Source organism: Notolabrus celidotus, chromosome 15, assembly GCF_009762535.1.
Source record: "Notolabrus celidotus isolate fNotCel1 chromosome 15, fNotCel1.pri, whole genome shotgun sequence".
NCBI classification, from domain to species: Eukaryota; Metazoa; Chordata; class Actinopteri; order Labriformes; family Labridae; genus Notolabrus; species Notolabrus celidotus.
This window is the reverse complement of record NC_048286.1, coordinates 17,166,100-17,189,110: the sequence shown is the minus strand read 5'-3', so window position 1 is coordinate 17,189,110 and position 23,011 is coordinate 17,166,100. Positions and strand designations below refer to the sequence as shown.

At 37.1% G+C, this 23,011-nt stretch overlaps 3 protein-coding genes across 3 annotated transcripts; 1 reads left to right on the top strand and 2 right to left on the bottom strand.

Annotated features, from left to right (window-relative positions):
• Nucleotides 1-489: 489 nt before the first annotated feature.
• Nucleotides 490-5,307, bottom strand: cdc20 (cell division cycle 20 homolog). Its single transcript, XM_034703870.1, has 11 exons — nt 5,177-5,307; nt 3,136-3,347; nt 2,902-3,044; nt 2,719-2,806; nt 2,489-2,614; nt 2,071-2,267; nt 1,873-1,967; nt 1,555-1,783; nt 1,292-1,417; nt 1,061-1,178; nt 490-946 (listed from the first exon to the last, which is right to left on the bottom strand). Exons 1-11 carry the CDS (start codon nt 5,269-5,271, stop codon nt 768-770), a joined length of 1,608 nt encoding a protein of 535 aa, XP_034559761.1. The 5' UTR covers nt 5,272-5,307; the 3' UTR covers nt 490-767.
• Nucleotides 5,308-6,647: 1,340 nt separating this feature from the next.
• Nucleotides 6,648-10,598, bottom strand: LOC117827323. Its single transcript, XM_034703876.1, has 6 exons — nt 10,146-10,598; nt 9,011-9,193; nt 8,634-8,891; nt 8,039-8,137; nt 7,684-7,701; nt 6,648-7,359 (listed from the first exon to the last, which is right to left on the bottom strand). Exons 1-6 carry the CDS (start codon nt 10,210-10,212, stop codon nt 7,274-7,276), a joined length of 711 nt encoding a protein of 236 aa, XP_034559767.1. The 5' UTR covers nt 10,213-10,598; the 3' UTR covers nt 6,648-7,273.
• Nucleotides 10,599-14,491: 3,893 nt separating this feature from the next.
• Nucleotides 14,492-21,930, top strand: ppp1r7 (protein phosphatase 1, regulatory (inhibitor) subunit 7). Its single transcript, XM_034703578.1, has 10 exons — nt 14,492-14,620; nt 16,339-16,434; nt 17,517-17,572; nt 17,876-17,941; nt 18,124-18,254; nt 18,440-18,602; nt 18,756-18,872; nt 18,975-19,079; nt 19,213-19,299; nt 19,657-21,930. Exons 1-10 carry the CDS (start codon nt 14,581-14,583, stop codon nt 19,831-19,833), a joined length of 1,038 nt encoding a protein of 345 aa, XP_034559469.1. The 5' UTR covers nt 14,492-14,580; the 3' UTR covers nt 19,834-21,930.
• The last annotated feature ends 1,081 nt before the right edge of the window (nt 21,931-23,011 follow it).

Here is a 23,011-nt window from a genome sequence, read left to right as displayed (position 1 = left end):
ATCCTCCTTGCAGGCACCACAAGGTATGTGGCTGGTGTCTCATTTATCAACAGGTTGATGATTGATGTGGAAAATATATATATATTTTTTTTAACAGATTGACACATATGCTTGTAACATTACACTGTATAATTCTCAAAAACTAAATATTTGGGCACTACTGATGTATTTCCCTAAACATATCCTCTTGTGGATTCTAGCACAATAAGACTTCTCCTTTTTAAATACAGCATGAAGAGGTAACAGGGTTTGAATAATCACCCAGCACCGACGCAAACAGACATATCTTAATCCACAACACAGACATTAGTTTTGTTCAAGGAAAACACATTTTGCAGAATTTTATTTTGTATTTTGTTTGATTGGAAGCTAAAAAATAAGTCAGGGGTAGAACTGAACTTAAAAAGCAATTTGATTTATTTAATTTATATTAGCCTTCAGAAATTGTAAACATTCTTAAAAACATGCCAGATATCCAACTGAAGAACATACACTCATAATCATACTTTTTATTCAATGCAGTTCACCATATAAAATGTGTCCCTTATAATCAGTGGATGCCACAAGTACACTTGGAAAAAACCCTTCTACTTTAAAGGCAACGCTTGTAATTTATACAGGTCTGCTAGTTTTGTAAACAACCAACAGGAGCAGCAAGTTACCAGTTACAGCTAAAACACTGTAGAAATCTTTATTGGGAATTAAATAAAATATTGCACATAACTCATTCTGCATATAAAAAAATAAATGGAACAGCTCAGAGAAAATTATCTGATTGACTGATGAATGACACTGCAGGTTGATTTGATCATCCTCTCTTTAGCCTTCTTCTCAGCTGGATCCACCTTAAAGCATTTCCACAGACGAATGACCTCGTCTCCAGCGACAGTCGCAACTGTTGAGCAGTCTGGACTCAGGGACAGACTGAGAACTCTGTCCTCAAAGCCTGAGGGGGAAAGCATTTAGATGATTTGAGTGGTTCAGCGGTTTTCACTTTACGGACTGTTGTCTTTGAAGACGTAAATCTTAACTAAAAAACAAGTTTTACAATGTTACAAACCGTTGAGTTCTGCAACCCTGGTGAAGGAGGGGTACTTCCAGATAACAACATTATTGTCAGGGTAGCCTTGAGCAGAGACCAACTCTTTATGGTTGGGTGCAAATACCAGCGAAGAGATCTAAAAGCAAAGTCATCATGTAGGATTAAAGAAGAGGCTCCCCCGATATGAAGCATATTTTCAGTGAGCAATAAACAATGGAACAAAAAAGGTGTGTCAAAGTATGAAGATACCTGAGACTTAGTGTCTAGTGAATGGATGCAGGAGCCACTGTTTGTATTCCAGACACGGATGTGACGGTCACTAGTACCACCTCCGGATGCCAGGATATTTGGCTGCCATGGACACCAGGCCAAAGCCTAAAATCATCAAAAGTGATTTTAAGAAAGGTAACAGCCTGAAAGAAAACCAATCACTAAAACAATTCCCCATTTTGTGTCAGTTTAAGTATGTTTAATATACACAATGATCATGCTTCAAATAGGAAGCTACTCACCTTGACAGCTCCTTCATGAGAATTAAAGCAGTGCAGTGACTGGCCAGGGCTGCCCTCCTGTATGCGGGGCCATATATACACCAAGTTGTCATTGCCACCACTGGCCAGGTATCGGCCATCTGGGGACCACTGCAGCCCACACACCTCCAGCGAGTGACCAGTGAGGGCGTAGATGTGATGTTCTGCAACCCTCACATCATGATGATGAATGTGCCCTGCTCTTGAGCCACTAGGAGAGTGAGAAATGTTACATTTTCAGTCTAACATTAACCATTGAAATCGTAATAGTCCATATCAGGAATAAGATAACACCTGTACCTGGAAAGAACATGGTCATTCCAACTTAGACTGCCAACTCTAGCAGTATGGCTAATCATGTTGCGTAGATGCTTCTGGTTGTCAACATCCCACAACTATGAAAGAACAATGTACAATTAAAAACAGAACACTATGCAACAGCTACTTGAATTCCTTCCCCCTAATGAATCAAGGGTGTGTCTACATTGGCATACTAACCTGAACTTTGCAGTCACTGGTGCCAATAGCTAGGTATCTTCCGTCTTTGGTCCAGGACAGAGAGCAGATGTAATCCTCCTCGTGCTCCAACTTCATGAGAAGAACAACGTCTTCTTGAGTGGCGTCCCACAGGTAAACACTATTATGAAGCGCCACAGCAAGAACATTTTGACTGCTCCAGTCAAAGAGGTTCAAATCTGGAGAAAGTGGGTGAATGAAGGCTTGCTCAGTGTACTGGAGTGACTCCTCATGATGATCTAATGCATATTTAAGAAATCAATGTACCTAGAAAAAAAAATTACTAATGCAGTGATCATTTCAATCACAAACCACCCTCTGTGAATCAAAGATGTGACAAGTGTTGTCACAGAAAAATAAAAATGTTGAACATGAAAACCTTTAAAAGCACCAAACTTACAGAAATCATTCCGTAGCTCAGGAGCATCCAAGATTCTGTCTGGATTTGAGGAAATGTATCTCGTCTTTTTGACAGAGGCTGGAGTTGTTACCTGACTGTAGAAGACTGTCAAGTTGTCCTGATAGCCTGTATATTACATAGAAAAAAATACTATATCAATACCAAAAAAGTCAGCACTTTCTTTAGCAAAAAATGTTTCTGGAATAAAAACTGTGGGCAAATACGCCTACCTTCCAGGGCACTAAGTGGCTTCCCTCCCAGGTTCAGGATCTTTGCTTCTTTAATGTTGTATCCGTTCAGGGACGTAGACCAGGCTTTCTGGTTTTCATTTATAGACAAAGATAGTCTAAGTAAGTATCTCCTTGGTTCACTTCACTCAGTGATCATGAAGAGCGTGTATTACAATAACTTACTGATGTTGCTGCTGCGTTGTATGTGTCCATAGGCTCATTCTCCTTTGAGAGCAGGAAACTTGCCACATCCATTCGTTTGCCATTTCTGAAGGGAATGTAGCGGTCTCCTCCCATTTTAGAGGGTGTGGGTTTTTGATTTTTGCCTATAAAAAGGATAAGAAATGGTGGTTCTTATTAGCAAAGAATGACCACAGAGCTTTGTCAAACTGTTTGAACAAAGTGGGCACACATTACCTGGGGTTTTGCTTGGTGTTTTTAATGTACTTGGGGACGCAGTAGCAGGTCTGCCAGGTGACAAAGCAGTCAGGGCAGATGTGATGGAAGAGCTGGTCTTTCTTTGCCACCTTGCAGTGGGGACGTTTATAATGGGCATATCCAGCTTCAGGATACTATGGATGTCATTTTCAGACCCAAACTGCGCCATGTTATTTACGTCTTCAACCGATCTGTTCATCATGGAAAACATAATAGTGTTAACCTGGGGTACAAACAGTGGTGGACAAAGTACACAGCTTCATTACTTCAGTCAAAGTATAGATACTCCAGGTCAAATATTACTCCAATACAAGTGAAAGATGCTCTGTCAAATTATTACTTAAGTTAAAGTACTGAAGTACTTGCTTTTAAAAATACCGAAGTATTCAAAGTACTTTTAAAAATATCTCAAAAAGGTTCTATTTTCTCAAAGCATGAGTGCAGTCAGGAATATGTAGGAGTACATTGTGTTACATCATGATAAATCTAGAAACCATTACTTGAAATTAGGCCTGGGCGATATGGCACAGGAATAAAATCCCCGATTTCTTTTACAAAAAACTCAATTTACGATTTTAATCGTTTTTTTTAGTGTTTTTCTCCTGAAAAAAGAAAACTACAAATGACTAACAACAAGTTTTGATTTAATTTTATCAATACAATTTGACAAAGGCAAACTGAATTTCCCCTTAAAAAAGGTACAGTGTGCAGTAGTGACAGAACAGACTTGGTAGGAATGGGAAATAATATTCATTGTACTGATATTCCTTTTTTTGATGGTAAAAACTTGACAAATGGAGGATCATACTTATCATGCTTCATAGGAACTTATTATCATTAAGGCCACTGTTGTTTCATGGTTGGGGTAGGCAAGGAAGCATTTCAGTCTAAAATCTGACTGTTAAGACATTGCTAAATAGTCCTATGTCAACACACTGTACCAAAAAAAAGTGCAAACTGTAAACTTTTCTTTAAAAGTGCATTATGTAGTTTCGCTAACATTGAATTCAAACACAATATAATTTTGCGGAGGAGGTCTCGGAGAAAATCTAGATTCTTTTTTTTTTTGTTTTTTTTTTAAATCGCCTGAAACCAAAAATGCGATTAATCGATTAAATCGATTTATTGTACAGCCCTACTTGAAATCTCTAAAAACTATACCATGGAGTAAAAACAGCAACTAAGTTACTCCAAGCACAGACAACTTAGCTTAGGACAGTGAATGTTTGTATATTTGGGCAGAGTGGGAAACAGGGAGAACATTTCAAATGATATGTATCATTCTTCAGTTCAAAACCCTCTAACACAGGCTGAAGATATGGACATGGGTGCTCAGGTGGAGAATTATAGCCATCATTATCACCTCTAAATGAACGGATCTGAGTGAAATGTGCTCTGTGTTTGCGCCACTTTCAACCGTGGAGACGCACGATATACAGGTATGGCTAAACCACTGAGACAAACAGAACTACACAAACACATTTTACTGTCTTAGGGATCAGATTTCAGAAAAGAGAAGGAAATTCACGAGTTGACTACAAAGCAAAAGTAGTGAGTAACTAGAGCATTGATAGAAATGTAGTGGAGTCAAAAGTACAATAATTGTCTTCTGAATGTAGTGGAGTAAAAGTAATAAGTTTCCCCCCAAAATAATACTCAAGTAAAAGTACAGATACTCAAAAAATGTACTTAAGTACAGTACTCAAGTAAATGGACTCTGTTACTGTCCACCACTGGGTACAAATCGGTACAAAGGTAAAGTGCTAAGCTAAGATCACAGCTTGAGCAGATAAAAGGTCAATAGTTAGGCCAATGCTTTCACTGGGATCCCAGTGTTTATGTCTACAACACTTTGGTAGATTTAGTGACCTGATGGTAACTTTGTATTAAATGAAGGATTAATAGTTTAAGCTCTTCAGCAGAATTGCTAGTGTGTATCAATTACTGTTGGGTGGACGACCACATATGAACTCTGAAAAATAGAACACACACAATGTGAAAAGAAGCAAACTGGTCTCACCTCTTTAAGAAAACACAAAGCACACTGACGCACCTGCGCCTGCTTCTCCTCTTAATTAACAGAGTTTTGAAATTCGTGTGAAGATGAAACCACATGGTTTAAATGGCCGGAGAGCTCTTATGATTGGTTCGTTTTCTGAAGCCACGGCTTCACTATAATAACTTCTATGAATGCGTTTATCTGATTGGTGCATATGTGTGTAAGGTGATGGACACTTCCTAGTTGGACAACGTCTTGAATGCAACCCACTCGTTCACAAACAAGAGGGTGTAGAGATGTATCGCCATCTATTGGCTAAATATGAAATTGTGGATGTAATTGTGGATGTAATTGTGGATGTAATTGTGGATGTAATGCTAGATGGCTAGAGATGGCTAGAGATGGCTAGAGATGGCTAGAGATGGCTAGAGATGGCTAGAGATGGCTAGAGATGGCTAGAGGTGGCTAGAGATGGCTAGAGATGGCTAGATGGCTAGATGGCTAGACTGTTTTCACATCTAAATGCCATGTAACTTAGTTGAATTAAAGATAACAATGCTGCCGGTTCCTGACTTTTCCTACAGTTGTGTTTTCATGTATTTAAAATGTAATTTATACAAATTGCACAAAAAGAAAATAATTGACAATTCTTTTTTGGCATTTATGGCAAAGAGAAGTATAAATAGAGAGATGACTGTTGAGGAAGCCTGACAGTTGTTCACCGGTGATTTGTCCAAAATGAGAAGCTGATTAAAGTGGCTCAGCATGCAAAGTTTCATCCAATATATAAAATACAGTATATCCTTAAACAATAAACACACCACTCTCTATATCGGGTATTTATCATAATAGATAATACAATTTGGAATCTGGCAGTCCAAATAACCTCTGGTGGCCTTTCTAGTATAAATGGAATCCGGGCCCATCTAGTGTTAAGGGAATGCTCTACCTCTGACAAAACTTCCTCAAAAAACATAACATGACCTCTATCCCTTGATTGCTCTCTTGAATCAATACATGTTTTAAAGGAAGTGCAGGGATAATCAGAGACACTTTGCATGGAGCTTTTTTGCTTTTGATAAATCTCTACTTACTGGTGTTTTATGGATGGTTTACCAGGGCTGAATCATGAGCTTTAATCATGAGTTAAAAGTCGTACATAAGAACAAAGCTTCAACAGAAATAGAGCTGAAATACTACAAAAAATCAGAGGGCATAATTTCCTGAATGTGAAACACAGCAGGTTGACAGACTGATCTTCATGGGTCACTGTACTGCTTATTCATCTCAGTATCCAAAGTTTGATCAGGCACTTCCCATTATCTTGGGAGCACTAGAAAGGAAATAACAATAAACAACAAGGAACAAGATCTTGAGGCTTATCTGATGCATGTTTCAAAATATAATGTAACAAACAACAATTTTCTTTCCTTTAAACTACAAGTTAAACTAACCTGACAATAAGTGAAAACGTATCCATGACAAATAAAGCAACAGTTTAATTAAAAGTCTCTTTAATTAATCAATTCTATAAATATTACATCAACAAACATGTAAAAACAAAGTGTTACATTCAGTGAAAACATCACATAAAATATGAAAATATACAACCACTGGTAAAACAAAGCACTGAATTTCAGCAGGGCTTTATCTGCAGGCTGCAAGACAAATAATTTCAATCTCTGTCTTTCTTTGCAGATACTGTAAACACTTGAGACAGAACATGTTAGCAATACATTTTTATCCCCATTGTTCACTTGAATAGTTGGAAACTATGACTACTGAAAACATCTGCCTGCAGTTATTAAAAGCACAAAAACAAGATTTTTTCATATATTTATATCTAAAAGCACATGTGTTTATGTGTAGTTATATAAAGCATATACTAGAAAACGGATGTCCAAGTTGTGTGCATGTATTAAAGTGTTTGAAATAATGTTGACTTAGACCCAGTGCCCATGTGTGTCATACAGTGGACCGTTGGCACTGCAACAAAGCTTTGGTTAGATTCATAGAGCCCATATACAGAAGAGTAATGTTTATCATGAGGGGGACCATCAACACTAAAAGTGGTGCAGAGATCTCAAACATGAGCAGTCAGTCAGATGGAGCTTTGAATCACAAGGTGTGGTAACCAGTTGACTTTATCTGCGAAGGCATTTCAGTCATGTCCTGAGGATAATGTATGATTGAGCCAATTACTCCTGCAATGACATCAAAGTGCATAGATAAGGCTCCAACAATCAAACACCAACTTGTAAAAAAAAATGTAACAGTTGTTTTAAAAAGGAGGATCATCACTGTATCACCAGTTGGCCTGCCAATTTTTGTCATAAAACAATAACAGTCACACTGCATAAACATTATCATAGAGTGAATCAGGATCACATGACTGACCTTGAAAATTAAAGAGCATAATCATCCACAGGTTTTAAATGCATCTAATGTTTAACTCTACCAATCTTCTACTGAGTCTGTTAGTCTACAGTGAGGCTAAAGAGAAAACCTAAGAGGGTCTGTTGTCTTACCTCCAGGGTGCCTCAAACCTAGACAGAGAGAGTGAGAAAGACAAAACACATGACTATGCTTTGCATTTCCCTGAGTGTGAGGCACCATACCAACATCTTGTGACAGGACACATTTCAAAATAAGCAAAGTTATGCTGCGTTTTGTAATAGGGAATGGGTAGTTTAATCAAAGCAGATTTAAAGATTAAATTGACTGTACTGTTTTCTGGCAGTATGCAGCAAAGGACTGTGTTGTTTTCTTGGTAGTAATAATTTTGCTGCATCATGCAGACTCCTTCAGTTATGTAAGTGGGATTAAACAAAGTTTAACATGTGCTAATGCTATTCAAATAAGAAGCAAAAAATAATAACTCACCATGGTTCTTTGAGAGAAGGAGGCTGATTACAATAAGTCCACCAAATGCCAGGATTGCCAAGACAGGGATCAGAAGCTGAGGCAAAGGAATCCCTGAAACTAGAAAAGCATTGCAAAACATCAGCAAAATGCCAGACAAATGTGGCACTGTAAAACTTTAGGGTGGTGTTGTTTTGCTTAGACATTAGCCTTTCCTTTTCTTTAACACCAACTGTGTCATGTGACTCAAAGCCAAATGCCATCAGCTGGCCTCCAGAATTCACAGCCACCAGCAACACTAGGCTTCCTTGGGGATCATTATTAATATCACAAGCAGACAAAACATGAAGTAAGGGTGCAAATTAAAATGTATTACCGTATCTACCGTGTATTTATTTTACAGATATAGCTCATCATTTTGAATTATTGTAATGTGTGCTCCATCACACCATTATAGTAATTGAGAAGATAGAAAAGTTCCTGTATCTGGTCTTTTGAGTTGTAAAGTATCAACTACGTGATTATTTTTAAAGTATTTTGTGCATTTTTTACACTCTCTACTTCCCACATTTCTTCAAGCTTAATGACTTTGACAAATAAAGGAAAGAATAAATACCAGGCTGCTCCTGAGAAAGGCTCAGTTCTTTCATTAGCTCCATGCATCCCTCCTGAAGGCGAATCCTTTCCATTCTTGTGCGCAGCACTTCCTGGTCCCACAACAATTTAAGGGACAGTGCTTGTGGTATTTCAGATCTCCATGTGTCAGTGTAGTCCAGAGTCAGACAAAGCTTCTCATCACAGAACACACGATCGGCCCAGTGCAGCTGAGACCCTTCCTGCAAGCATTCACGAGAACGCAGCACAGTGTGGTTTCCTAGCGAGTAACAAACATAATAATATCAGACTGACCACAGGGTTTATGTTGGCATAAGACTTTCTGATTACAGACAACACTAAATTGAACACACAAAAAGAATGTGGTGATTTTCTCACTCAGAACAGATGTGTGGTTGGCGCCGATAAGAGCTGGAAGGAGTGTACTTGTTGACATGGTTTTGATAATTTTGTCAACTTCCCGACTTGTGCCAGCTGGAGGGACACCATTGAGGAGGACCTGCATGCTGACCCTCTGATAACCCACCACGCCCCACTGCTGCACCTGCAGTATGACTGTATCTAATGGGAGAAAGTAAAACACATGCATTAACAATAAAAAAAAAGAAGGAAGGTGGTGTAAAAGAGGCTAATACAGCTGAAAACATGTAGTATTCCATCAGTGCAACTAGTAAGGTCTCCAAAAAAGTTAGATAACACCTTCAGAAGTAGACCTTTATAAGTTTTACTTTGCAACAAAACCAAAAATGAAAGTACCCATTGCATTGTAAGGACTGGTCCTTTTCTCTGTGTTGGATTATTCATACTGTTCTGCTAATGTATCTTATTATGCTTGGCAAGTCAGAGTGGGTCCAGACACTTTATATTTCAGGAACATTATCTCATTAAACATTGTACATTATTAATTCCTAAACAATGATGTAGCTAACTTTTGCAGTTTTAGAGTACAAAGCTACTTTTATTCTGATGTCAGGTTTCTTGGATACACCTGCTTCATAAGACACTTTCAAGACTGTCTTTTATTAATTAATGTGTTGTTTTTTTTACATCTTTGAATATGTTATTTCACCAGAATTACCAAATATCTTTACGTGTGTATGTTGAAAGGTTGAAAAATATACTTATTTTCAATTTAATGCAATCCAAGGTAACCTTAACACTAAGGTCTCATAAATAAGCAGAGTGGGAGCAACGCCTCTGTTAAGCTTAAACAAATCCTGACAGGGGGAAAAAAACAGGATCAATGCAGGAGTTTTGCACCTTTAACGTGTAGTAGTTTATAACGACATTTATATACGTCCAGGAAAGGAGTGTAAGTAGTAAAACACAAGCTTGAATAAAACCAAATTAGATGAGTCAGGTCTATAAGTCGTACTCTGTAGCTGCATAGTTAACGTGCTTGCAGAAGCTACGGTACATTATTCACAGTTTGCTTCACAGTCCGTGTTTGAAGAATAAAGAGAAGTGCGCGTATCTGGAAAGCAGTGCGATGCGAAGAGACAAGTCTTCTTACCTACTGGGACAGGAACCCCCCGTGACAAATCCCACAACATTAGCAGCAGAATGCTGAGTAAATGCATCTCTATCTTTGCTTGTTATCCGCTTAAAATCCAGCAAGCAGCGTCCGACGGTCAAAACTCTCCGGACTTAGAAATGGCCCGGATTCTTTTAAGCCTTTTACGTGCAACTAGTGCACGAATAATGAATCCTAAACAAGGGAAAACACCCTCCACAGATGCTATCTTAGAGGTTCTCGGGCAGGTTAGTTCTCTCCTCCTCTGCTTCCTGTCGTTCTCACTTCGCTTTCGCTTCTGAGTCTACAAACAGTCCCTTTAAAGTATTTACGCCCGTCTCGCCTCTCATTGGCTAAGGTGTTCAGCATGTGGCCTGAAAGGTCTTCGCCCACGTCAAGGAGCTGCATGGGGGCTCTGCTTCAGAAAAGTGAAGTTTAACTGGGCACCTTCAGTCACACATGAACACCAATGATAGAAAACACCGGTACCATAAACCTATACAGGTGTAAGGAGTTAGCCAATCAAGAGTGTAGTAGGAAACAAATGTCTCTATGTTGAGGTGTGGTTGATTTTTTAAAATAATGTTGTTACAGTAGGCTGCTAAAACCACATTGTTTGCTTACTCAGGTAGGCTACACAAAATGCATTTCTTTAGTTATTTTTTCAATAATAATCCAGAAGTCAGAACAATATGTGGGCTATTGATGCCTTTTGTGTTTTTGTAAAAGTAGGGCTGTGTTTGGTTAATAGAACTAACGCTCCCCTACAATTTTACACCGCTCCTCTAAATGTGATTCAGCTTTTAAATTGTAGCCTACAGTCCAATGGTAATTAAAGCAGCAAAAGGAGTTCAATCAACTCAGGGTGTAGTAATCATTGCAACAAATGTTCTCTATGTTGAGGTGTGGTTAATTTTTTTTTTATACTGTTGTTACAGTAGGCTACTAGAATTACATTGTTTTCTTACTCAGGTAGGCTACACAAACTGTACTTATTGAGTTATTTTTAAATAATAATAATAATAATCAGAACAATATAATGGCCTCAGTGAAAATAAGGATTTTGCATGTAGACTGCACCTACACTGCAAAAACTGAAATCTAAGTAAGATTATATATCTCAGATAAAGGTGAAATTTGATTATTTTTTGCCTGATAAGATGTCTCCCTAAGCAGTTTTTATGTTAGAGTGTTTCACTTGTTTTGGTCCTAAATTATCTCAGTAAGATATTATAGCTTGTTACTGAGATTGTATGACCTATATTGAGTAATACATGCTTTAAACGAGAATGTCAACTGTTACAAAGCTGTTTCATCAACAGTCACAAGTATAAAACTGCTTTTTCAAAGTAATAATTTCTTGTTTCAAGTATGAAATAAGAAATTATTACTTTGACACAATTGTATCTCTTCACACAATTAAAACAAATGACAGCCAAATGTAATCCACTGTTTTATTTTCAATGAAACAATAGAAAATATGTGCTACTATGTATTAGTACAGTTGGCACAGTACTGTCAAGATAATGGCACAAGGTCGCGGACTTAGCCTAATGGTTAAGTTGAGCACCCATGAAGCGGTTGGCCCGGGTTTCAACCCAGCCTGTGGCCTCCCTTCCGCATGTCAAGTCAAGTTAAGTCAACTTTATTTATATAGCACATCTAAAAACAACCAGTGTTGGCCAAAGTGCTTTACAAGGTAAAAAAGTAAAAAGTACATGAAAACAACAATATCTTCACGAGAAGGCCAAAGAGAAGAGATGTGTCTTCAACAAAGATGTATGAGCACTATCCACTGAGAAAATAAGTCTCTTGTTATTAGTGGAAAATACACTAATGTTAAGGTATTTCTGGGTTCATTGAGGTTAGATATTTTTACTTGTTTTGGAAAGTCTTGACAAGCCAAGTTCTGTTGGCAGATAATATTGCTTAGTTTAAGTAATATACCCCCAATTTTTGTATATTTTTTCTTGTTTTTGTAGGCTGGCTTTTTGTAGTGTACAGCAATCTGAACTATGTGGGCTATTGATGCCTTTGTGTTTTTATAAAAGTAGGACTTAATTGCTGTGTTTGGTTAATAGAACAAACGCTCCCCTACAATCTTACACAGCTCCTCTAAATGTGATTCAGCTTTTAAATTGTAGCATACAGTCCAATGGTAATTAAACCAGCATAACCAAAAGAAACTGCAGAGATTGCATTGCGATGACTGTTCCCTTTATGTTAGTTTTAATGTTAGATCCTTTTTATCATCACAACAAATGGTGCTTGGTTCTCTTTCAGTTTAGAGAGTAGACCTAACTTCATTATAACTGATTTAAAAGTGACTTTTGTTGCAAGGAATATAGGAACTCAGTACACATGAGAGCCTATACGGTTATGGTTGGTTATAGTTGACTCTTTTTTTGCCAGAGCATGCTTAAAGAAGCCCAGGGAAATTCTTCAATAGGCCTTTATGTTTGGCCCATCTTGCAGTAGATACTATTATTTCATTGTCTTTATAACATCCATTTAAAGCAATGTTTATGTTTTTCTTTTTGTACACATTTACATAGTAGCCTAAACGTAACTTGTGGCTGCCTTGTCAATTATTCTCCAGGTTGAAATGATGCTGCATTTTGTTGGTAATCATTCACATAGTCAACCAGTAGTTGGTTGTGTTTTTACAATGTGTATAACATAATCTGTTGTTCTCATGGGTTTGATAATGAAGAACGTATTGTTTTTAACCAATCTCCATATCTGCTTATCCAAGTATTAGGTCAAGACAGACTTCTATGATCACCATGTGTGAGATTAAAAAGACATTTGAGATATCTGTTGTTTTAGAGTAACTAACAAGTATGTGTGGTAACATGTCAAATGTTGAATGTTATGTTGTGTTTTACCATAAAAAAGCATTTTTACTTGGGAACTGTTGCTGTCACCAGACATTCAAACCAAGAGCAGTCTTTTGCAGGCATATTCTTGAAACGGAAGGATGCAGGGCAGATTTGGGATTGGCTGTACTTCCTCTGTGAGAGAATGCGACATGTGACTTCAGAGGAGCAAGAGGGTGTTCTCTGCAGTCAAGCGGTTTCATCTTCATGTAATCCCTTTGCTTTGAAGATTCATTAAACTAAAATGTGCCTATATGTTAACTGCTTTTACAATAATTGAATTATGCTCTTAATAAATATGCTGTATACTCATTTCTATGTAGCTTTAAGTTTTCAATGTTTCATCTCATTAACCGTCTTTTTCTATGTTGCAGCCAATACAATGGAGATGTATTCACAATCCAACTATTTTGGGCAAAGGTTGCACTGGAAAAATGCCCCTCCAAAAACAAGGAAAAAAAACTTATTTCAAGGTACTTTTACCTTGAAAAAAGTACCACTGCCTAAATATAAATGGCAGTGGTGAAAAATATGTGACATTAATGTAATTAAAAGTGGAAATTTTTAAAGAAAGAAAGAAAAGTTGTTCTATTTAGAGGTAGGTTACAGTTTTTAGGCACTGTTTCTTCTAAATCAGATACAGATACATCCTAAAACTACATGCACACAATTAAACACATACTTTTGAGCATAGCTGGCTTATCCTAAAAAGGACATTACTGAATATTAGTATATCCAGCTAACTATGAGAAGACATTATATCTCAAAATGCTCAAATTAAACTTTGTAATCTTATTTCAAGTACAAGATGGTCTTAAACCTAGAGAAGTACCGCTATAATACAACTCAAATTAAAGTGATTATATCTCAAATTAAGAAGTTGACATGAAATGTATTAGTGCAAAAATCTTTTTTTGAGTGAAAAAATACTAATTGTTAGCATTCCTGGCTTATTCTGAGACACTAAGCTTTAAAATACTGGTGAAATATAGCTTAAAATAAGTTTTCCCTGCTAATTTTAAGATCACAGGTTTATAAATATTACGTCTTATTTTAAGAAATCTTGCCAAGCAAATTTTCATTTGTTCTATTGGCAGATTTTTAAGCTTATTTCAAGGTAAAAGTACCTTGAAATACGTTTTTTATTCTTGTTTTTGCAGGGGCATTTTTCCAGTGAGCTCAAATGTTACTTGTTAAGTAAATTTATCTTTTAAATCAAGTCGGATAAGACATTTTGACTAAAAACGAGATAATTTCACTTGGTAAGATTTTGAGTTTTTGCAGTGTACCTTTACAAACTATTGGGAAAATGAATGTCTTTTAGTCTTTTTAATGTAACAATCAAAGTCAATTACAAGTTTCCACTTTTTATTACATTAATATTACTTGTTTTTCACCACTGCCCTTTATATTGTGTTGATTTAACACAATGTTTGGATGATAAATCTCATCTGGTTTTCTTTCCATCGTGTGCCTCTCGCGCCCCCCTGAGTCTTTCAGAGGAACGAGCCTCCTCCTGATTGGCTGCGCGGTTGTCAGGACTGTTTACAGGAAACATGGCTTCCCGGTCAGTTGGAGAGCTTCAAGAAATGGAAGGTGAGTAAATACAGAAAGACGAGGTCGTGTTGTAACCGTATCAGCGATGTGAAATAAGATTTACCTGATATAACGCGTATCTTCTGATAAGATCTACCCGGGTATGTTCACCCCTGTTATTCAACACACCACCATCCCTGGTTTACAAGCTAACATGCTAACAACAGTCCTCGTTAGCAGACGTTATTAGGTGAACTACCAAAACCGAAACTGTCCCACTAACTACATCTAATTTTAGCTTTCCTTGCTGCTTTGTCTTGTCCAAAGGCTGGGTTTTGATTCTACGTAGCTTGTGTATCAACGGAGCATGTTTCCCATCTTAGCTCATTGACCTGTCTGCACAGGGCCAATCTAGCTAGCATGGTGAGCAGTATTTAGCCTGTGTATGTTTCATGTTTGAGAGATTACTTTTTAATTTTCTTCAGACTGGTAAGAGTGAATAAACAACTTGGATCACATCCATGACCATTATTAGTCACCGATTTAATCCAGTGATTGGCGGAATCCTGATTTCGTTTTAGCGCAGTTTGATGCATTTTTAAAAAAATGTTAAAGGGTGCAGAAACATGATTTATAGTTCTTTCTCATGGTTTAAAGATATATTATTTCTACAACAGCTTTCTTTCGCCTGACAACACAACAGACACTGGATGAGGATGAGCTAGGCCTAGTTGTTGTATCATATTTCCATGTGCATCAGCTAAATTCAGTTAAATTCAAAACCTTTATTTATTCTCGAAAAGACATTGAGGTTTCCCCATTTTCATTGTCGTCGAGATCACAGGCACATTAGAAACAGCAAACAAACATACACAATCATTCACAAAATAATATATTCATTAAAATAGATAACATTTGAGGCACAGTTGTCAGAGATCCAAGTCTTAAATTCTGCAAAAGAGGGAATGGATGTCAGCTTTAAAGTCTGATAAATGCATCAGTGGAACATGATTATCCACCATTTATTTTAGTTATTTATAAAGGGACCATGTACGATATTTAACATAGATGTCACCATTTGATGCATTGTACCAGAGTTAGCTTAACATCTATTATTGATACATCTGCAGTCCCTTGGCAGGTCACAATTAAAACATCACATGGTTAAACCACACACACACACACACACACACACACACACACACACACACACACACACACACACACACACACTGTATTTACAACTGTATTTCAAGTTAAAAGTACTACTATTAAATCAGTGGTTGCAGTTTTGAGTGTCCTTCAGCAGATCTTTCAGTTTGGTTTTGAAGCTGCTGAGAGAATCACAGTTCTTAATGTCCTCTGGTAAACTGTTCCACTGAGTTGTGGTTTTCACAGGAAAAGCTGAAGGAAGTATGGCAAAAGGGTACATTGCAATTTCTAAAAGAAGATATCCTTGTGGATTTAATGGAGTCCACTGAGCAGAAGTTGACAAAGTGATGCAGCGGAGGCGAGGCCAAACCATTTAAAATCTTATACACGGGACATTCATTTGAAAACAATCTAAAATTCTCGAAGCTCAAAAGATGATGTTTCTCCAGTATCCTACAGTGATGATATTGCATTGATTTTTTGTCCAGTATTTTCAAGGTTTGTTTCTACAGAGAATCCAGTGGTTTAAAGGCCGTCTCCCCAGCCTGACCCCAGCATGTGATACAGTATGACATAACTGCAACTGTGCGTTGAACTTAAGCTTCTCTGCTTTGTGCTGACCATAGTGGACCGAAGAGGTGAGTCCGAGGAGTCTGGTGATGATGAGACCAGGAGGAAGAGTATCAATGGCGATGTCGATCCCAACCAGCCCACTTCCACAAGTAAATCATCACACTTCCAGCACTGTCACAAGGAATCATCAAAAGTCAACCTATAATGAAGATTAAACAAAAATTAAAACCGCAAGCGGATATGTGCGGGCCCTTGTTCAAGCACCGCCTGATTTGCGCGACCGCCTGATTTGCGCGACTGGTTGATGTGCACTACCGCCTGATGTGCACTACTGCCTGATGTGTTGCTGTGCTGCCTAGGCTGAAACTGTGAGCATACTCATGCAGTTATCAGCATAGTGTACATTGCAGTACTGCCTGTAACCAGTAGGTGCTGCTGTGTCTTTAATTAAGTTCTGAAGGATTGTTCATCACAGATCATTATAGAAAGAGTTGTGATCACAAGCATGTTAAAAACATGTTCTGAGAGTAAATACTCATTGTGTCCATTAGGTGGCGCTATTCATATGACAAACATGTGTATATAGATAAGTTCAGGCTGGGTCCATGATGAAACATGTCAAATTTGGATGAGATCGGGTATTGTATGTCAGTACAACAAATTTCCTGTGGGTGGCGCTATAGCTGTAGTAAATAAATGAGTCCATAGGTATGTTGAGGGATGGACCCTGATCATGTGTATGTAACTTCGAACAGATTGATCACTGTATGAGGGAGCTATAAGTATTTCCTGTTTAATGGCAAGACAAATTTGAGGCGTCGCCATGCCCACATCCATTGATTTAGGAAGATTCCTTTGAGAAAGGAATTGACTTAGAGAAATTCTGTTTGATAACTTTTGATCGACAATGTGTCTACTTCAAAATGTGCAACGGTTGGGGACTTTTGGGCCTTGTTAAGGCAAGCAAATTGGGGGTTCAAAAGTCGGGAGAAAGAAAGAAAGAAGAAGAAACAAACAAACAAATAATAATAATAATCCCTCGGGTTTTAAGAGGGCCTTCGCCGACCTAGTCGGTGCTCGGGCCCTAATAAACAAATTTCTCAAACATGTTTATCTACAAAGCAGTATCACATAACTATTATTTGTGTTATAATATCTATATAATGAGAATGAAAACCTTTCTTTGATGCAATGATCCCCTAAGTTGATCTGATTAACTCTCTCACTAAAGGTAAAGAAGAGTCCCCTGTTGACATGGACACCATCACTTTGGATCCAGACGAAGAGGTTAGGAGATGATTCACACCACTGCTGTTTGGCTGGAGCTAGTCTATGAAATTTATGTTAATATGCTCTACAGTAAAATGTTCATCTTTGTGGTTAATTTTAAGGGGGGGAGATGATTTGCTATAAAATGATGCATATTGAGAGTTATTTTCCTTTGGACCTATTTATGACCTTTGCATTTTTGGGTTTCTGTTAACTGTCAACTTGTTATGGCTGGAAACTTGGGTGAACATGACACAGCATAGTTACTAAAATCAACAATAACAGATAGTGTGCCATACTAAACAATTTGTGTCTTTGTAGGATGTTGATCTTGTTCATTGTCGTATTGGAAAAATTGAAGGATTGGAGGTGTTACAGAAGGCAAAAGTAAGCAAACTCATTATTTAGTACCCCTTGTTATTTGTACCTTTAAAGATGAAGTTCATTAAGACAGTTTTTTTTCTTTGTTGACCATGAATTGCAAATTAAAAAAAGGAAAGGTCAGGGTCTATGATGAAATATTGCTGTTGATTGTAACTGCTAATTTTTTTTCATCATTTCTTACACAGACACTCTCCTTAAGGCAGAATCTCATCAAAAAGATTGAAAACCTTGAGAGTTTGGGCTCACTGCACGAACTAGATCTTTATGACAATCAGATCCGCAAACTGGAGAACCTTCAACACCTCACAGAAATGGAGTAAGTCTGAAGAAAATACTTTTGTTTTTATCATTCAGCATTTTCTACAGCTTCCATCCAAAGAAAACAGAAGTCAGTTTTTTACTGAACATCTGTACATCATGACTATGACGGTTTTGACCGGTTTTAATTCTAATGAACATATAATAGCACTGTATAACAGCACTTGTTTTACTAATCCCCAGGCAGCTTGATGTGTCTTTCAACATCTTGAGGAAGGTGGAGGGGTTGGAGCAGATGACTAGGGTGAAGAAACTTTTTCTGCTTCACAACAAAATAGGCAGCATTGCCAACCTGGAACACTTGACGTGCCTGGAGATGCTGGAGCTGGGCTCAAATCGCATTAGGGTATGTACTGAATACTGTTAAAACTTAGCAAATGACATACATTTTAAATATACTCCTTTTAAGTTAGTGTAAAATGACATGTCTTAGGACACCAGAATATGAAGTCATTATGTAATGTTTGCTTGCATCTCTTTCATAATCTTATGTTTACAGGTCATAGAAAACCTGGATACACTCTCTTCTTTGCAAAGTTTGTTTCTTGGAACCAATAAAATAACAAAGCTTCAGAATCTGGACGGTTTACACAATCTTACGGTTTTAAGCATTCAGGTATACTCACAGAAATCCTCTTCAACATATTTGATGGTTATGCTGGTAAAGCTGAGGTGTGTTTGTTTAACATTCATTTAATATGTGTTCATTTGTTTGTAGAGTAACCGTATTACCAAAATTGAGGGTCTACAGAACCTTGTCAGCTTGAGAGAACTCTATCTGAGCCACAATGGCATTGAGGTCATCGAGGGATTGGAAAACAACGTGAGTCATAAGATTACCACACCCTTTTTTCTGAAAAGACTGTTCAATTCCTCGTGTACTTTGCTTACTGTGCAAAAGTGTTCAAAAAAAAATTAGCTCTTGACATTAAAACACTACATGCTCTCCTTCACAGAAAAAACTTACAACCCTGGACATCGCAGCCAATCGAGTAAAGAAAATTGAAAATATCAACCATCTGACAGACCTGCAGGAGTTTTGGGTACAGACCATTTGTTTGTAAAATTTGGATTCACAAAGTAAACATATCTTTGAGTTTTATTAAGATTTTCATTCAGCAGTTCCCTAATTATAATTAGTTTCTACTCACAGATTTATCTTGTGTTCCGAATTAAGATGCATATCTTTATTGTTCCACCTAAATATGTATACACAGCACTTCTGTGAAGTTATTATTTGTCTTCTGTTTGGCTAAGTGCAATCACTTATTTCTTTACTGGTCTCCATATCCTCCACAGTCTTGGGTACAATGTGCTTGAAGTCTGTGTTTGAGCTGTGCAAAACAGATATAAGTTCATCCTCTTATTGGCTTTTTTTTTTTTTTTTGATATCTCCCCAGATGAACGATAATCAGATAGATAACTGGTCGGACCTTGACGAGTTGAAGAATGCCAAGTCCCTTGAGACGGTCTACCTTGAAAGAAACCCTCTACAGAAGGATCCACAGTACCGGCGAAAGATAATGCTGGCGCTGCCCACCGTACGCCAGATCGACGCCACCTTCATCCGCTTCTAAGCTACAGTGAACCGTTCAGCTGCCAAATTCAGTGTTTGCCCCTCACCACCCTGCCTGCCCTCCTTAAATACAAAGTTCATTTTAAAAATCCTCAGCTTCACTGAATCATATAGTCAGTCTTTAAACACACACACATTCCATCACCAAACTTCCCCTTGGCTCACTGAACATACATGTATGCATGTATGCACTACTTCACACCTCAATCTATGCTATTGTGTGAAAGCTTATTTATTAATTAAGCTGAGTATAAACTGTGAAAAGGAATTCATACAGTGACATTTGCCAATTTACTCTTTTTATTTTTTCATTGATTTTGCATGTGGGATACAAAACAGATCTGTCTTCTTTTCTCAATCACTCAGTGCCCATCAGGAAAAATAGAAGTCTTATTTAGCTTGTTGTTGAGGTTGCACTGCTATCAGATGTGAGGAAGACTTGCATTCTGTGGATTTTTGTATTTAACCCTTTTGATCACACATGATGACACTGTTCTTATTAACATTAAGACAGGTCCACGAACACAATCTAATTTACATATTTAAACTTTTTAAATCATTTTCTTCTTATTTGGTTCCAACAAGCTTCGTAAACTTCCTGAATGGGCTGTTAAACTTTCAAAGAAACATTTACAATTATGGTGAAAATGCAGCACTGATGTAATACAGATTTCAGTCAGTTCTATATACGTAGTGGCACATGGTTCATCTTAAGCAAAAATGAAATGAAACTTAAAACTATAAATAATGATAAACTGAATTTTATCATCAAGGGAAAATGTTGATGTCCAGCAGCCTTGTATGTTCCTTTTCCTGATATTACATGTATCCATTTCCCACTTTGTGGTTAATATGAGTGACCTCTGCAGTAAAATCAAGTTCATGAGAACACAAAACTCAGTAAATGTAGCCATGAGAATGGTTCAGTTATGAGTGGTGTCTTCCCACCCTCCCTCATTTTTGTTTTATTTAACCCATCAACACATCACTGATTACAGGTTTTCTTTTGACTTTGTGACTTTGTGTGTTCATCAATGTAAATTCACCTGATAACATAAAATGTAGATTGTTTTTGAAGTTGAATTCACATACTAGCGGCTGGACTGGTTTCAAATAAGTGGTGTTAATTAATGTAAGATAATTCACATCAGACTGTTGACATTGACCGTTTCAAAAAACATTTCGAGGTTCCAAATTTTAGGATGTTTGTAGGCACAGATAATCTAATTCGGCCATCAGTATCGCATCAAAATAGACACTTCTGTTAATCTAAGAAAATTGACATCGTTTTTCTTATGGCCCCATGTATATAATACTTGTGTGCACTTGCTTTACTCCCCTACAATTTAAAAGTGATGCAGCTTTTGTATAGAAATAAATTCCCACCTCAGGGTTCCAAGGTCACACATGGATGTGGTTCAGATGCATCAGATCTCTGTGCATTTCTTGGTTTACATGCTGAAGGCTTAACTAAGTGCTTTCTGTGTAATATAAGATACTGATCATCATCATCATCTAATAGGAAGGGAGAAACATTACAATATAGTGATTTGTGTTGTAGCTCAGAATAAGCTCTTTTTGGAAGGAAGTTAACTTTAAAGCTTACAACTTTTAAACCCAATCGTTCGTGGTAATTGATCATAACTCAACTCTACAGGATCTATGAGCTCATATGAGACTATCAACAACAGTGAAGGACATTGTGCATTGTTGATATGAATGTAATGTTATTTTATTTTCATCTTAAAGATAAGTTTACAACTGGCCAGTGGGATTGCTAGCATCACTTTTGTATTTTGTAAATATAGTTTGGACATATGATGTAGAGAGTCAGTGCCATCAATCACCTCCCCTTTGTAAAGTGAAATCAATTCAATTCAATTGTTTTCTATTTTTTTGCTAGGCAGCATTACAGATTTGTGTGAAATACCATAATTAAGATACCCCGACCTTAACTGGTTGCTGACTGCGCAATTATTAAATTGCTAGTAGTTCATTGTTATTAGAACTGATTCTTCAGGTTTTGGACTTGGTTGAAACTGTTTTCAAACTGAATGTATTATGCAAATAACAATAAAATGACACTACTACATGAGAACACCTGTAAGGTTTTTGATTATTGATAGAATATTAGTAATGACTAATGCTGTAAATTTGGAAACCAACACTTTGATTACATACAAGTCTGCCTTAACTTACTTTATGCAGATCTAACAGTAATAAGTACAGTCATTTCTAAATATATTAGAGAATATAAACCAAATGTACCAGCCATTGGAGCTTATTAAGTTCACAAATTGATATTAATTTTATAATTGAAGTTTGACCAATTATTGACAGTCTTTTCAGCCATTACAGTTCCTCACATCTTCAACTGAGGGGTCAGTTTATATGGATTTATGAATGTGAAGTTCAGAGGAAATAATTGTCAGTATGTAGTATGTAGACATGATAAAACATCAGAATGATACTTTAACCCACACATATAACCCCCATCTGGCGATAGCTTACTGTAGACAAAACCAAGAGGAAGGTGTCTTGTTTAAGTATAGGTAAAGTAGCCTTTATTATAAGTTTCTTATCAAAATCCAGGGCCTGCCCGTGGCATAGGCAGTATAGGCAAATGCTAGGGGCGCCTGGCGTCCACAGGGGGAGCCGCTAAATGAGTGAGGAAGAAAATTTGTAGATAATAGGAAAAACAATATTGTTTTATTTAATTTAAATATTGTTTTATTATAGCGGAATGATGCCAGTTTACAAACTTTTACATTTGAAAGCTTGTGATTCACTTTTGGTTTTTAAAAATAATGGTATGCACATCAGTTTTTGAAGTCTTTAAGTGTTCATGATGTACCTGTTTGTGTTTTGTTGCTGTTTTCCTTACACTTTTGAAGCTGTTTTCTTAATTAGATAGAAAATGTAGGCTACGCTTAAATAAGCATTTTACTTCTGCCTTTTCAGCCATCACTTAATACATGACTATTGCTTTGTTTAAAGTGTCTGCACTGTGAAAATAATTGTGTTATATAATGACTGAATACATTCTACTACTATTGCATTATGTATTTTGAAATTGTATTTTTTCCCCCCTGCTAAATACCAGTGTTATTACCGTTTTATTTAAGTTCTTTTAGAGGTCATTTGTATTTGAAAATAAAAGAAACCTGTAAAGCATAAAG

Bases quoted from the DNA above. Each gene is read 5' to 3' on its own strand.
- cdc20 (XM_034703870.1), bottom strand. From the start codon at position 5,271: ATGTGGTTTCATCTTCACACGAATTTCAAAACTCTGTTAATTAAGAGG. The intron at 3,348-5,176 runs GTGAGACCAGTT...CATGATGAACAG, and splicing joins CTTTGTGTTTTCTTAAAGAG to ATCGGTTGAAGACGTAAATA. The intron at 3,045-3,135 runs GTAATGTGTGCC...TCCTTTTTATAG, and splicing joins AACACCAAGCAAAACCCCAG to GCAAAAATCAAAAACCCACA.
- LOC117827323 (XM_034703876.1), bottom strand. From the start codon at position 10,212: ATGCATTTACTCAGCATTCTGCTGCTAATGTTGTGGGATTTGTCACGG. The intron at 8,892-9,010 runs GTGAGAAAATCA...GTTACTCGCTAG, and splicing joins CAACCACACATCTGTTCTGA to GAAACCACACTGTGCTGCGT. The intron at 8,138-8,633 runs GTATTTATTCTT...ATGCTTTTCTAG, and splicing joins CCTTTCTCAGGAGCAGCCTG to TTTCAGGGATTCCTTTGCCT.
- ppp1r7 (XM_034703578.1), top strand. From the start codon at position 14,581: ATGGCTTCCCGGTCAGTTGGAGAGCTTCAAGAAATGGAAG. The intron at 17,942-18,123 runs GTAAGCAAACTC...TTTCTTACACAG, and splicing joins AGGTGTTACAGAAGGCAAAA to ACACTCTCCTTAAGGCAGAA. The intron at 18,873-18,974 runs GTATACTCACAG...ATTTGTTTGTAG, and splicing joins TTACGGTTTTAAGCATTCAG to AGTAACCGTATTACCAAAAT.